The following is a 16,960-nucleotide window of genomic DNA, read 5'->3' on the forward strand; positions in this document are numbered from 1 at the left end:
TTACATTTAAATTTCAGAATGATTACATTTAAATTACAGAATAATTACATTTAAATTTCAACACTTAAAAAACCTAGATAAATTTAATTTGACCTTCAAAAACCACTGTGTTCAGACGCGCTTTAAAGCTAGCATTTGCCGACTTAGCATAATCCTATTTGTGAAAAACTGTGCCATGGTCGATTGTAGTCTGACAATGGTGCAGAACATGTTTTGGCGCGAAACAAAGCCTTACGATGATTAGTAATTTAATAATACCATAAGTGTATAATATTGTTACATAAGTGTGACCCTTCCTATTCTTCACATGCAAAAGTTTTACTGAGAATCACGAGACAGACTGCATTCAGGCCCGTCTTAAGACCTTTTGGGGCCCTGGGCTAAATTATTTCTTAAGACCTTTTTGATCCCCAACGGTCACGCTTTGTATGTCCGTTGTCTAAATTCAACTACACAATAATCAAACCAAAACTTTTAATTTCAAAAGTATAACATAGGCCTACTGAAAATAAGATTTTTACTGACAGTGACTCTGTTAGGTTTTAGAAATTGTTGGTACCGTAGGATACGCGATGTGGCGTTGAGTCAAATTACTTTAGACGTAACTAACAAGGAGAGTACCCGAGGTGTTTATTGTCGATTTTGTTCAAAGTCGAGCGTGATGTAGACCTACATGAGATTTGAAATTTCCCAAATGGAGACGTTGCACTACCCATTCGATTTGCCATGGAAACCGACAATGTTTTTGACCACTTAAAACAAAAAATCTCCATTTAAAAAAGCATGGGATTTTCTCGGTTTTGCAGGGTCCTACCTGCGAAAATTAAAAAAAAAATTGAAAATCACGAAATGGGTAATTTGGACCACGTTTAGGTAAATTTCATCAAGTTTGGGTGAATTGGAACATTTTTGGTATAAAATTGTAACAATTTTTGGGTAAAATAAAAAAAATATATTATTTTTGTTTTAATAGGTCAAAAACATTTTCGGTTGCCATGTCAAATCGAATGTATAGTGCAACGTCTCCTTTTGGGAAATTTCATAGCTCATATAGGTCTACATTACGGCCGACTTTGAACAAAATCGGCAATAAACACCTCGGGTACTCTCCTTGTAAAAGATACATAATATTAAATTAGCATAAATAATATTTAACCAACTAAACCCTTATCCCTAGAGTAGAGACTGTATGGCAAGCCTTTCCGGAGCCCTAAAACTGGCTGGGGGCCCTGGGCTGTAGACCATTTAGCCCATGCCTTAAGACGGCCCTGACTGCATTACTTTACTCAAAAGCAGTAGTAAAGATAGTAATCTAATGAAATCGTCTGCTTATCCAGTATTTTCTGGTAAAACGGCCACCGGCAGCTATTTTCGGAAAACTGTTTTACCCCGACCCGAACTATTGGCCACCACAGAATCCAAGCAGTTCGACATTCGTACCAATCCGGTAAACTCTAGAGAAATGTTATTTCAAAAATTTGGAAATCAACTTGAAAATTGTGCTCTGAAATGTCAGTCAGTTTCTGGTTTCTGAAATAACTTTGAGATTTAAAATCCCGTACGTAAAATTTGCAAATATCGGACTCCTCGACAAAATCGGGGTAATATGACGTCATAGGGTTACTCTTCTTACACTACTCCGAAACCCTAGAACAAGCAAAGTATCAAAAACCTATTGGGAAGAATTTTAAAATATAATAACAATTAGCTAGTCTAATACCCTTGGCACCACCACTGGTCCAAGTCATCGAGCGACTTTTAATGCCTTAATTCTGGCAAGAATGTATTTATTTATACTCAGGGAGAATGAATATGTCGAGATTATTTTTAGCGTGTCTCCAATTCCACCCGTTGGGGCCCCCGGTATGCTCCTCCGCTTTAATAAAATCAAACAATACTGCAATCTCATGGTTCTTAAAAATTACGTTTTTCGACGCGATTAACGCTGCTACGAGGACGCAAAAAAAAGACCGCCTCCTTTTCCCCTCCCCCCCCCCCCCATTAACGTGACGGGGTTGGGGGCTCAACGTGTCCGTCGATCGTCTCGACATATTCATTCTCCCTGAGTATAAATAAATACATTCTTGTTCTGGTTAGAGGTCGGCGGGACGAGTAAATTACCCGCAAAAATTTCGATTAACCATAAAAAGTTGGGTTAATTGTTTTTATGAACATTTTAAAGGAATAAACAACGATTTAACATGCAAAAATAATCGGTTTTTTCTAATATTTTTTGGATAATTTGCGTTTATGAATAAAAATAAATAATTGGATAATTTCTTATTCAAACGCCGACCTCTAATTCTGGTGAACGGGTTACATTGCGTAGAAGCATGGAGCAATAATCGAAGGGGACTCACTGCTCAGGCTTTAAAAAGTACGTTCTAATTCGGGGAATAGGAAAATCACGTTTCAAAAACAGTCATAATTCTCTAAGGCGAGTCAGAGAAATTGGCATCTAGGAGCAACAACCACAAGGAGAACGCAGCTAGCCTTTAAACACGCTAACGCAGTGTTGTGTACAAATTTCATTCGATGAGCTTTTACGCTGAACGTTTTACGGGCGGGGGGGAAGACAATTTCCGAATTTTCCCCTTCCGACGGCAGCAGGCACTAAAGCGTCTAACCAGGGAGCACTAAACCCCTGGAGAGGTCCTGTTGGGTAGAAGCTACCAGCTGGGATAGTTCTATAATTTCCCCCAAATTCTTTTCCCCCTCCTTGTTTTCAGGGACGTAGGTGGAAACTGCGCATGTGCCGCAGAATATTCAAGACAAGCGAGGCTTACGGAAATCTTTTTAAACGGTGTGCTCCCTGACGGTGGCAAGTTTAAAAATGGTTTTTCATAGAAAATGCTGTTTTAAGGAATGTGCCTTTTCCTAAACCGAAAAGATATCTAGAAAAGTGTCAAAATGGATTAACCCTTTACCCTTTTAACGGAACTACAATGATGACGTTACAAGCATGCGCATTTAGGATTTCCGTCCCTATACCAGGAAAACGGGGGAAGATAATTTGGGGGATGCAAAAGGTAACTTCCTATCGCCGGTTTCACAGCAATTCTACCCAACAGGACCTCTCCAGCGGTTTAGTGCTCCCTGGTCTAACCAATGAAAAATATACGCGGGAAAATCCACAACTTTTGACGGGTTGCGTTGTCCTTGTGTGGGGTGTTGTGTTTGTTGCTCCTAGGTGGAACGAAAACCCAGCTGCCAATCCAGACAAATGGACACATTAATTATTTAATGTCTCGGTTGAAGAAAACAGCACAAAAATAGAGTTACAGGATTGTATAAGACGATTTCCGAATGAATATAGGAATTATAAGATCTATGCTAGCCCCTCTTTATAGATTTTTAATTATAAACCATACCATAAGTTAATAATCTGTTTCAACATAATAAGTGGGTCAGTTCCTTATATTTCCCATACTACATTTTCGTAGGATAAATATATTAAATATAGGATATCCGGGAGTCCTAATTTATAGATTTTTAATTCATAAACAATACCATAAGTTTATTATTACTTTCAGAGTACGTGTGCCAGTTTCTTATCTTCCGCGTGTGGAATTTGTACTGGGGGGTAATTTCAAAAATGATTAAACATTTTTGGTGAAGTCTTTACACGCTATAGAGAAATTTCACATCAGGGAATGGATGGTAAATATCATTTTAAATCTGGTATTGCCAGTCTGAAATGGATTTTCCCACTGATTGCAATACTTTGAGTCGGGAACGGAAATGGTATGGGAATGGGTGGGAATAAGAAAATATATGTCAAATGGAATGGGAATGGTTTGAAGACAATACTTGAACGGAAATGGGATGGGAGTAGTTTGAATGGGTGGGAATGGTTTGAAAATATTTGTTAAATAGAATATGAGTTGTTGGAATACCAATATTTAAATGGAATGGGAATGTTTGGAATATAAATATTGGAATGTAATGGGAATGGTTGGAATATAAATATCTAAATGGAATGGGAATGTTTGGAATAGAAATATTGAAATGGAATGATAATGGTTGGAATAAAAATATTTAAATGGAATGATAATGGTTGGAATAAAAATATTTAAATGAAATTTGAATGGTTGGAATATAAATATTTAAATGGAATGGGAATGGTTGGAATACCACTATTTAAATGGAATGGGAATGGTTGGAATACCACTATTTCAATGGAATGGGAATGGTTGGAATACCACTATTTAAATGGAATAGGAATGGTTGGAATATAAATATTTAAATGGAATGGGAATGGTTGGAATACCACTATTTCAATGGAATGGGAATGGTTGGAATACCACTATTTAAATGGAATAGGAATGGTTGGAATATAAATATTTAAATGGAATGATAATGGTTGGAATAAAAATATTTAAATGAAATTTGAATGGTTGGAATATAAATATTTAAATGGAATGAGAATGGTTGGAATACCACTATTTCAATGGAATGGGAATGGTTGGAATACCACTATTTAAATGGAATAGGAATGGTTGGAATATAAATATTTAAATGGAATGGGAATGGCTGGAATATAAATATTTAAATGGGAATGGTTGGAATATAAATATTTAAATGGAATTGGAATGGTTAGAATATAAATATTTAAATGGGAATGGTTGGAATATAAATATTTAAATGGAATTGGAATGGTTAGAATATAAATATTTAAATGGGAATAGTTGGAATATAAATATTTAAATGGAATTGGAATGGTTAGAATATAAATATTTAAATGGGAATGGTTGGAATATAAATATTTAAATAGAATGGGAATGGTTGGAATACAAATATTTAAACGGAAATGTGATGGAAATGGATATTGTTTCGATGTGGCTTGTAACGTAAGTGGGACTAACTAAAATGATTGTCCATTTAGATGAAAGTGTGGGAAACGTTGGAAGCCGACCCGTTGTTCCAACACACGTCTTACGAAGAAATGAGCCGCTCGGAGTACAGAAAGCTCTGCTTCCAACGAATGAAACGGCTCATGGAGTACCAGTTTTTCACGGAGGAGGAGTTCATGGCTGACCCTGTGATAGTACAAGTTCTATTCCATTGCGTCGGAATGTTCGATTGGTCAATTGCCATCAAGAAAATGCTGGGAATCGAGGTACGCTCATCACTACACTACCGATATCCGCGAAAACACGTTCCCGAAGATTTTTAACATTTCTAGTATTCATAAACCGATTATGAAGTAATATTCCGACCATAATCGAGAAACCTAATACCGACTATAACCAATTTTCCCGACCATATTCTAGTAAAATAATACCGACTATAAAATAATTTGGCCGACCAAAATCTAGCAACCTTTCTACTATAAATAAATTTTTCCGTCCATAATATAGAAACTTCATACCGACTATGAACTAATTTTTCCGACCATAATCTAGTAACCTTTCTACTATAAATAAATTTTTCCGTCTAAATATAGAAACTTCATACCGACTATGAACTAATTTTTCCGTCCATAATGTAGTACACTGTGACTTTATACCGACTATTAACTAATTTTTCCGACCATAATCTAGTAACCTTTCTCCTATAAATACATTTTCCGACCATAATCTAGTAACCTTTCTCCTATAAATACATTTTTCCGTCCATAATCTAGTAACCTTTCTCCTATAAATACATTTTTCCGACCATAATCTAGTAACCTTTCTCCTATAAATACATTTTTCCGACCATAATCTAGTAACCTTTCTACTATAAATAAATTTTTCCGTCCATAATATAGAAACTTCATACCGACTATGAACTAATTTTTCCGACCATAATCTAGTAACCTTTCTACTATAAATAAATTTTTCCGTCCATAATATAGAAACTTCATACCGACTATGAACTAATTTTTCCGTCCATAATGTAGTACACTGTGACTTTATACCGACTATTAACTAATTTTTCCGACCATAATCTAGTAACCTTTCTCCTATAAATACATTTTTCCGTCCATAATGTAGTAACTTAATACCAATTATTAACTAATTTTTCCGACCATAATCTAGTAGAGGGGTCGGACATTTGCCTTTTTTGCGTACTGGAAACGGTACTGGATTTTATGATTTCGGATTTTTTCTTTTAACTCAAATTGTGTACGGGGTTTTCTTCCAGTGTACGACCCCTCCAGACTAGATATTTTTATTCCGACTATAACCTATTATTTTTACTGGCAATAGTTTTTTCCACCAATATCGGGCGATAATATTTTAACCGACCTTAAAATTATATTTTTACCGACCCCTCCAATCTGATGTACTATTACCGACAATAATGTTTTGCACCATTATCGAGTTGAAATATTTTAGCCGACCTTAAACCAATATTTTTACCGACCTCTCGAATCTAGACACTAATATTGTCTATAACCTAATTTTTACCGGTAATATTTTTGCAGCATTACCGATTCATAATATTTTAGCCGACCGTAAACTAATACTTTACCGACCCTTCCAATCTAATACACTATTACCAACTATAGCCTAAATTTTCACCGGCTATAGTTTAGCACCCTTTTACCAACCCCTCGAATATATTAAGCTAATGCCGACTATAACCTAACTTTTACCCGTAATAGTGTTGTACCATTTTTGAGCTATAATATTTTAGCCGACCTCAAAAATACTATTACCGACCCTTATCTAGTATTATTCTGCCGACCATAAAAATAATAATAGGGTATTTTTTCCGACCACGGCTTAATAGGCGGGTTAAGCCAGCACCAGAAAAAGGTAAGAAAACGTTTAGGGGGAACCGTGTAAGAGGTGCAGTCTGTACGCTCAAAGGTACTACGTCTACAAGTTCCTCCTACGCGTTTGGGAGGCGCCGGCTTAACCTCTCTAATGTTAAACCTACTCATTTTACACTTTAACAATCTAAATCGAAAATAGGATTAATTACAAAGCTTGGCCTTGTTTGAAATTTGCATAAATGAAACTAAAATAAATTATCCAAAATTGATCTCTAGTTTTTCATGGGAACGATTCGAAGTTCTGGAACGAAAAAACATTTAAATTCATTATCAAAAGGCATCGGCGCACTCGACGTAAGTTGACGGACTTGATTTGATGGAAGTTGGCGAAAATGAAAACTAATAAGTCGTTCAAAGATTTCAGGTTGTATTGCCATTACGGAACTTAGCCATGGTTCGAACACGAGAGGTTTGCAAACTGTGGCCAAATACGACCCCAAAACGCAGGTACGAACTGAGTTTCCAAATTAGATTATTTCTTTTCAATATTTGCATAATATATTAAAATGGTTAATGCCAGAAGTATATGAATAATGTTAATGCCAGAAGTATATGAATATTGTTAATGCCAGAAGTATATGAATATTGTTAATGCCAGAAGTATATGAATATAGCTAATGCCAGAAGTATATAATTTCATTATGCCAGAAGTATATAATATCATTATGCCAGAAGTATATAATATCATTATGCCAGAAGTATATAATATCATTATGCCAGAAGTATATAATATCATTATGCCAGAAGTATATAATATCATTATGCCAGAAGTATATAATATCATTATGCCAGAAGTATATAATATCATTATGCCAGAAGTATATAATATCATTATGCCAGAAGTATATAATATCATTATGCCAGAAGTATATAATATCATTATGCCAGAAGTATATAATATCATTATGCCAGAAGTATATAATATCATTATGCCAGAAGTATATAATATCATTATGCCAGAAGTATATAATATCATTATGCCAGAAGTATATAATATCATTATGCCAGAAGTATATAATATCATTATGCCAGAAGTATATAATATCATTATGCCAGAAGTATATAATATCATTATGCCAGAAGTATATAATATCATTATGCCAGAAGTATATAATATCATTATGCCAGAAGTATATAAATATTATCATGCCAGAAGTATATAAATATTATTATGCCAGAAGTATATAAATATTATTTTGTCAGAAGTATATAAATATGTTAATGTCTGAAGTGTATAAATATTATCGTGCCAGAAGTATATAAATATTATCATGCCAGAAGTATATAAATATTATTTTGTCAGAAGTATATAAATATGTTAATGCCTGAAGTGTATAAATTTGGTTAATGCCAGAAGTATATAAATTTAGTTAATGACATAAGCATATAAATATCGTTAATGCCAAAAGTATAAAAATTTGGTTAATGCCAGAAGTATGTAAATTTGGTTAATGCCAGAAGTATGTAAATTTGGTTAATGCCAGAAGCATATAAATTTGGTTAGTGCCAGAAGCATATATATATAGTTAATGTCAGAAGTTTATAAATATCATTATGCCAGAAGTATATAAATATTATTATGCCAGAAGCATATAAATATCATTATGCCAGAAGTATATAAATAATATTATGCCAGAAGTATATAATATCATTATGCCAGAAGTATATATATATATATATATATATATAGTTAATGTCAGAAGTTTATAAATAGTATTATGCCAGAAATATATAAATATTATTATGCCAGAAGTATATATATATATATATATATAGTTAATGTCAGAAGTTTATAAATAGTATTATGCCAGAAATATATAAATATTATTATGCCAGAAGTATATAAATATCATTATGCCAGAAGTATATAAATAATATTATGACAGAAGTATATAAATATCAATATGCCAGAAGTATGTAACTATGATTAATGCCAGAAGTATAAAAATATCATTATGCCAGAAGTATGTAACTATGATTAATGCCAGAAGCATAAACAATTCTGGATAAATAGCAGACGACTTTTGAATTTCAATGATTTTCGGTTAAAACTTTCAGCTGTTGTGCAGAGAGAATTTGGAACGAGCAGACAGCTTTCATATATGCAGTTTAACACTCGGTTGGTAGGCGGCGATACTTACGAACGAAATTTAAACGGCGCACGAACCCTTTAAGCGAGGTTCAATAATATCTGACTCATGCGTAGTTAGGCAAAAAAAGCAGACAAGGATGGTAATTTGACGTCATACCTAAGCGTGACCTCGGTGACCTATGACGTAGGCTTAGGCTTCCCTTGGCCCTTTGTTGTGAAAAGTACCATCCTAATAGCTAATTTTAAAGCCGATAGATGGCGGTGAATTTGTCCAACTAATTGCCAGTGTATTAAGCCGAGGGGTCGGACATTTACCAAAATCCCGTACACTTTGTCTAAAATCGCAAAATCTTTTAACTCTCTCTATGGTAAATTAACATTGAAATCCCAAAATCACTTCAAAAAGTAATGATAAAATCGCCAAAATCTATACGAAATCCCGAAATCCCGTACAAAATAATGGCAAGTGTCCGACACCTATATTTGAAATTCAACCAATGAAATTAAGCTATTTCGTGACGTCACTTACGAGGTAAATTGGAAACCTTTGACCCGTCTGTTAACGTCTAATATTGCTATTATCGAAATATAGCAGAGATAAATAATTTTGACCGGCGAAACCTAATTTCTAAATTTCATATAAGAAACAAACGATAATTAAAAACACGAAAAATATTCCATTAGCCCTCAAGTGGACCGTTGTTGTATTATCACGTCTCACAAAAATGTAATATATAAATGGTGGAAAAGTTTGTAAAGCCTAAGGTGTAAAATTAATTGATTCATTGGATATGAACAAGGAATTTGCCACCCGAAATCAGCGGAAGACTATAGATGGACACTTATTTATTTTGGAGCAATATTGTATTCTACTGATAATACTGCGTAATTATTTTTCCAGGAATTCGTCCTCAACACTCCGACTTTGGAAGCGGCCAAAGCTTGGGTCGGAAATTTGGGTCAAATCGCCACTCACGCGGCCGTCTTCGCGCAGTTATATACTCATGACAACCAATGTTGCGGACTCCACATCTTCATCGCGCCAATCAGGGACCCGCAAACCCTGCAACCCTACCCCGGAATTACCGTCGGAGACCTGGGACCTAAATTAGGTCTGAACGGCGTTGACAATGGGTATGTATTGTTATTATTATTATTATCATAATGCCAGAAGTATATAAATAATATTATGCCAGAAGTATATAAATATTATTATGCCAGAAGTATATAAATATTATTATGCCAGAAGTATATAAATATTATTATGCCAGAAGTATGTAAATATCATTATGCCAGAAGTATATAAATATTATTATGCCAGAAGTATATAAATATTATTATGCCAGAAGTATATAAATATTATTATGCCAGAAGTATATAAATATTATTATGCCAGAAGTATATAAATATTATTATGCCAGAAGTATGTAAATATCATTATGCCAGAAGTATATAAATATTATTATGCCAGAAGTATATAATATCATTATGCCAGAAGTATATAAATAATATTATGCCAGAAGTATATATATATATATATATATATAGTTAATGTCAGAAGTTTATAAATATCATTATGCCAGAAGTATATAAATATTATTATGCCAGAAGTATATAAATAATATTATGCCAGAAGTATATAAATATTATTATGCCAGAAGTATATAAATATTATTATGTCAGAAGTATATAAATATTATTATGCCAGAAGTATATAAATATTATTATGCCAAAAGAATATAAATATTATTACGCCAGAAGTATATAAATATTATTATGCCAAAAGTATATAAATATTATTATGCCAAAAGTATATAAATATTATTATGCCAAAAGTATATAAATATTATTATGCCAGAAGTATATAAATATTATTATGCCAAAAGTATATAAATATTATTATGCCAGAAGTATATAAATATTATTATGCCAGAAGTATATAAATATTATTATGCCAGAAGTATATAAATATTATTATGCCAGAAGTATATAAATATTATTATGCCAGAAGTATATAAATATTATTATGTCAGAAGTATATAAATATTATTATGCCAGAAGTATATAAATATTATTATGCCAGAAGTATATAAATATTATTATGTCAGAAGTATATAAATATTATTATGCCAGAAGTATATAAATATTATTACGCCAGAAGTATATAAATATTATTATGCCAGAAGTATATAAATATTATTATGCCAAAAGTATATAAATATTATTATGCCAGAATTATATAAATATTATTATGCCAGAACCTAAAACTGGCTCTTAGAAATAAGAGTTGCGTTTCTGAAGGTATTTATTTTTCAAATTTGAGATTTATTCGCGTTTGTGGTATTTATCAACCCGAGCGTGGCTGCTCTACCAAGTAAGAGAATATTTTAGATGTAGAAATTTGGAAAAATAAGATGTCGCTACTGCCCTATCGTCGTACGTTCATTTTCTTCTCTCCAGGACAATGCCGTTAACATGGGGCCTTATGCTAGACCTTTACTTATGGGCACCTTATGATAGGCTTATGTTATTATTTATTTATTTGTGCAAAACAATTAACATATAAAAAATTCTACTTTAATTATTCCCTCCTAGATAAGCAGTGCTGGTAGTTAGGAGGGAAGGATTTTTAATAGCAGTAGATACAATAAAATGGATGTAAACACATTTCTATTTTCCTTATATAGTTTTAAATCTTAATTTCATTGGCTTTAATATATTTCTTAAATTTAATAATTTTATTTCAAATCGAGATTTTGCGTAGCGCCAACTTAGGATCATTTACTTCTGATTGTAGTATATAAAAAAATACACCAAATTCTAGGGTACGTTCAATAACGTTCATCAAAAACATCGATGCGTAATCGATGATATCATTTTGTTACTGTACGATGTTTCGCGTTTCCGATTTGACGTCACGATGGGCATCCGATGACGTCAAACGCATCGGTGTTTACAGTTTAGCTGGCGGAGGAGTAAAAATTATACAACCGTAGTTTTAATCAACGATTCTACTGATTTGGTCAAAGGCCTATCATTTAATTGCAATGGCCGTTTTCGCTGTTTTAATAAAAGACTGATCGTTGCAACCATTGAATTGGGAATAATACTGCTAGAATTACAATTACGATTTCGGTTGTCATGGTTACGCGGGACCTGTTCTGATAAGACTGTACGAAATTCATCTTTATAATTAGGCGGTAGCGCCATCTATATTTTGTAAAGTTATATGGCTAAAAATAAATAATTATTAGCTAATTCACCGTAACTTGAGTTAAAAAGGATCGTGTTGACAGAATAAAATTATTTTTAAACAACTTCAAAGGTTTGTTTGTTACGAGTAATCATAAATTCAATTTCGCATCAGATTCGCGAAAAAATTCAATTGCAATATAGTTGCCACAACTAGGGACAGATGCCGCCACGGTAGAACGATAAAGTTGATAGAGTCTCCTTATTGAACGAAATTGGTCCCGCGCCAGCCAGATTTAGTGGTACCTCTATTTATTCCCAACTCAATGGTTGCAACAATAACGAATATTGTCGTCCACAATTTCGTCATTTACCAACTCATTAATTGTTGAAAAGAATATTTTTCGCTCACTCTGATTCCGGGCCCCGTAACATATATCGCCGCCATCTTTAAAAACAGCGCTGACTAGAAAAAAACACCGTTCAGTAATTTCCTACGTCACTATGACGACAAGCGCTTATCAAGTAAAAACCTATTTTTCCCAGATTTGCGTTATTGAACGTACCCCTAACTAATTCTAACAATCTTGTTAGAATGTACTTACTTATACTGAGGGATAATTTTTAGCGTTATCTTCTCCCCTTAAGGGGAAGACTACAGTGGCCATTGTCTACTTTCGCGCTATTTCAAACTGAACTCTTTTAATTTGGTATTTTAACTTATAAAATAATATATATATGTGTAAAACAGCCTCTTGTTTAGTGATTAAAATAATTTTGACAATTTAAAATTTAAAAGTAATTAAGTTATTACGTTTTAATTCGGACCCCCGGAGCTAAACAAGTTGGGCAAGCGCCCAAACTACGCTTTAGTTAGGACCTTATATATCGTTAACTATTATTATTAGAATTATCAAAATTATTTTAAGCACTAGAGGAAGGTTCAGCCTAATAAGAAAAATATAATTCAATTATGTAATTGTTAAAACAGAAACGTTCAGCTTGAACGAAAAAGAGGCTTTTACTGTATTCTTCCCCCTTAAACGTCAATCAAATCGCCCTTGTTTAAACTTAAACTACACAAGACACTAAATACTATCATAAACAACATAATACCTATAAGTATGACACTTCTTAGTTGTTTTAATGCTAATATTCATTTCTATAAAGTGAAATTGTCCTTCTTGTTTTGATGATGGTGCTGCGTCACGGGTGACGTATCGATGACGTTTTACTACGAAAAGCTCTGGTCATTAGAGTAAATTCGACGAGGAACCCTGTTTTTAAGCATAGACTGAATTTAACTTCTACGTATTTCGTGACGAATAAGCTACGTAAAAACAAGTTCAGCAAGCGTAGCTGTTTTTATGGAAAGGCTTATACTGACCACCTCCTCCAGCACTGACTTGGACTCGCAGCCGAACTGACAAGGAGACTACCCGAGGTGTAACACACAAATTTGGTTCAAACTCGGGGATTAAGAAGCAGTGGCGTAGTGAGGTTATTTGACGCCCAGGGCCAAACTCCTAAATTTGCGGGCCCCAATTTCCGCCATAAATTCAAGTTTCCAATATCCACTTTAATACTTTAGGCGCCTCTTTGGTGCCCTCTGACCGTCGGCGCCCGGGGCGTATGCCCCCCTGGCCCCCCTCACTACGCCTCTGTTAAGAAAGCGTTAATGAATCATGAAAAATTCCCAAAGGAAAAATTTCAACGGGCAATAGTTTTGCCATGGCAACCGAAAATGTTTTTGACAACACAAAACGGAAAATTCCTTACCGAAAATAACATGGGATTTTGAAAATTTCTAAAATGCAAAAACTAGAAAAAATTTATCAAAATTGACGATTTGATAAATTTTTTCTAGTTTTTTGCATTTTAAAAACATTTTTGGTTGTCATGGCAAAACGAATGGTCATTGAAACTTTTACATTTAGGAGCTTTCAAGGTACATGAAGGTCTACTTAACCCCCGAGTTTGAACCAAATCGGGATGTCTCCTTGTAAGTCTCAAATATGTTATATTGTCATAGCGTTTTTGCCGTAGTGAAATAAGAACAAACATCAATTTTAATTTTAACACGGGTTTGAGAAAGCTCTTACATACAAATTCCAAACTAAATGTATATAAGTATTTTGAAAAGAAATATTTTTGTCGCAGTTTCCTCATGTTCAAGGACTACCGTATTCCGAGAGAAAATTTACTAAACCGCACAGCTGATATCACCGAAGACGGAAAATACATATCACCATTCAAAGTAATTACTTTTAACCACTTTTCGTCGACCTTTTCCTTAATTAACCAGAACGTTACAGCCATTGACGATAACGGAAAAAACTCAAGGTTCTCTGTGTTGGCATAATTTTATTGATTCGATTTCAAAGATGATAAAATCATCCAAATTTCAACAACTTAGAACTGGTTTTTATAGTTTTGATCAAAATTGATCAGATCAGGTTAAAAAGGAATAAAAAATAATAATAGAAAAATATTAGTGAAAATAAACAAAAGGATATAATTATCGGACAAATATTTAAAATTCATAAAATAGGTTAAATCTGATCAATTTTGATAAGATTTTTTAAATTTTTTTATGAAATTGATAAAAATTTAATAAAACTTGAATAATGACTTTATATTAGTTAAAAATATTTATGAATTTAATATATTTGATCAACTCATAATTAGTCGACGTTTTTATATAATTATTACGACAAACATCAAAATTAGTAATATATCGGTATCATGATAAATATATGAATATGAATATAAATCTATTCGACGAAAACAATAGTTCCACTCTATAAACCAGCCTCCTTAACGTTTCTCCGTGCTTAAAACCAGCCTCCTTAACGTTTCTCCGCGCTTAAAACTAGCCTCCTTAACGTTTCTCCGTGCTTAAAACCAGCCTCCTTAACGTTTCTCCGTGCTTAAAACCAGCCTCCTTAACGTTTCTCCGTGCTTAAAACCAGCCTCCTTAACGTTTCTCCGTGCTTAAAACCAGCCTCCTTAACGTTTCTCCGTGCTTAAAACCAGCCTCCTTAACGTTTCTCCGTGCTTAAAACCAGCCTCCTTAACGTTTCTCCGCGCTTAAAACTAGCCTCCTTAACGTTTCTCCGCGCTTAAAACTAGCCTCCTTAACGTTTCTCCGTGCTTAAAACCAGCCTCCTTAACGTTTCTCCGTGCTTAAAACCAGCCTCCTTAACGTTTCTCCGCGCTTAAAACCAGCCTCCTTAACGTTTCTCCGTGCTTAAAACCAGCCTCCTTAACGTTTCTCCGTGCTTAAAACCAGCCTCCTTAACGTTTCTCCGTGCTTAAAACCAGCCTCCTTAACGTTTCTCCGCGCTTAAAACTAGCCTCCTTAACGTTTCTCCGCGCTTAAAACCAGCCTCCTTAACGTTTCTCCGTGCTTAAAACCAGCCTCCTTAACGTTTCTCCATGCTTAAAACCAGCCTCCTTAACGTTTCTCCGTGCTTAAAACCAGCCTCCTTAACGTTTCTCCGTGCTTAAAACCAGCCTCCTTAACGTTTCTCCGCGCTTAAAACCAGCCTCCTTAACGTTTCTCCGCGCTTAAAACTAGCCTCCTTAACGTTTCTCCGCGCTTAAAACCAGCCTCCTTAACGTTTCTCCGTGCTTAAAACCAGCCTCCTTAACGTTTCTCCATGCTTAAAACCAGCCTCCTTAACGTTTCTCCGTGCTTAAAACCAGCCTCCTTAACGTTTCTCCGTGCTTAAAACCAGCCTCCTTAACGTTTCTCCGCGCTTAAAACCAGCCTCCTTAACGTTTCTCCGCGCTTAAAACTAGCCTCCTTAACGTTTCTCCGTGCTTAAAACCAGCCTCCTTAACGTTTCTCCATGCTTAAAACCAGCCTCCTTAACGTTTCTCCGTGCTTAAAACCAGCCTCCTTAACGTTTCTCCGCGCTTAAAACTAGCCTCCTTAACGTTTCTCCGTGCTTAAAACCAGCCTCCTTAACGTTTATCCGTGCTTAAAACCAGCCTCCTTAACGTTTCTCCGCGCTTAAAACTAGCCTCCTTAACGTTTCTCCGTGCTTAAAACCAGCCTCCTTAACGTTTCTCCATGCTTAAAACCAGCCTCCTTAACGTTTCTCCGTGCTTAAAACCAGCCTCCTTAACGTTTCTCCGCGCTTAAAACTAGCCTCCTTAACGTTTCTCCGTGCTTAAAACCAGCCTCCTTAACGTTTATCCGTGCTTAAAACCAGCCTCCTTAACGTTTCTCCGCGCTTAAAACTAGCCTCCTTAACGTTTCTCCGTGCTTAAAACCAGCCTCCTTAACGTTTCTCCGTGCTTAAAACCAGCCTCCTTAACGTTTCTCCGCGCTTAAAACTAGCCTCCTTAACGTTTCTCCGTGCTTAAAACCAGCCTCCTTAACGTTTCTCCGCGCTTAAAACTAGCCTCCTTAACGTTTCTCCGTGCTTAAAACTAGCCTCCTTAACGTTTCTCCGTGCTTAAAACCAGCCTCCTTAACGTTTCTCCGTGCTTAAAACTAGCCTCCTTAACGTTTCTCCGTGCTTAAAACCAGCCTCCTTAACGTTTCTCCGCGCTTAAAACCAGCCTCCTTAACGTTTCTCCGTGCTTAAAACTAGCCTCCTTAACGTTTCTCCGTGCTTAAAACCAGCCTCCTTAACGTTTCTCCATGCTTAAAACCAGCCTCCTTAACGTTTCTCCGCGCTTAAAACTAGCCTCCTTAACGTTTCTCCGTGCTTAAAACCAGCCTCCTTAACGTTTCTCCGTGCTTAAAACCAGCCTCCTTAACGTTTCTCCGCGCTTAAAACCAGCCTCCTTAACGTTTCTCCGTGCTTAAAACCAGCCTCCTTAACGTTTCTCCGTGCTTAAAACCAGCCTCCTTAACGTTTCTCCGCGCTTAAAACTAGCCTCCTTAACGTTTCTCC

At 34.9% G+C, this 16,960-nt stretch overlaps 1 protein-coding gene across 1 annotated transcript in view; it reads left to right on the forward strand.

Moving 5' to 3' along the window:
- LOC149958717 (peroxisomal acyl-coenzyme A oxidase 3-like) overlaps positions 1–16,960 on the forward strand; it is a 63,062-nt gene that overhangs the window by 7,561 nt on the left and 38,541 nt on the right. The window contains exons 3-7 of the mRNA XM_090166082.1: positions 4,886–5,119; positions 6,983–7,060; positions 7,124–7,213; positions 9,760–9,992; positions 14,211–14,307. Coding sequence (XP_090022208.1) covers positions 4,886–5,119; positions 6,983–7,060; positions 7,124–7,213; positions 9,760–9,992; positions 14,211–14,307 — 732 coding nt within the window. The remainder of the gene's footprint in view (positions 1–4,885; positions 5,120–6,982; positions 7,061–7,123; positions 7,214–9,759; positions 9,993–14,210; positions 14,308–16,960) is intronic.

Source organism: Leiobunum rupestre, chromosome 2, assembly GCF_980474605.1.
Source record: "Leiobunum rupestre chromosome 2, qqLeiRupe1.1.hap1, whole genome shotgun sequence".
NCBI lineage: Eukaryota > Metazoa > Arthropoda > Arachnida > Opiliones > Sclerosomatidae > Leiobunum > Leiobunum rupestre.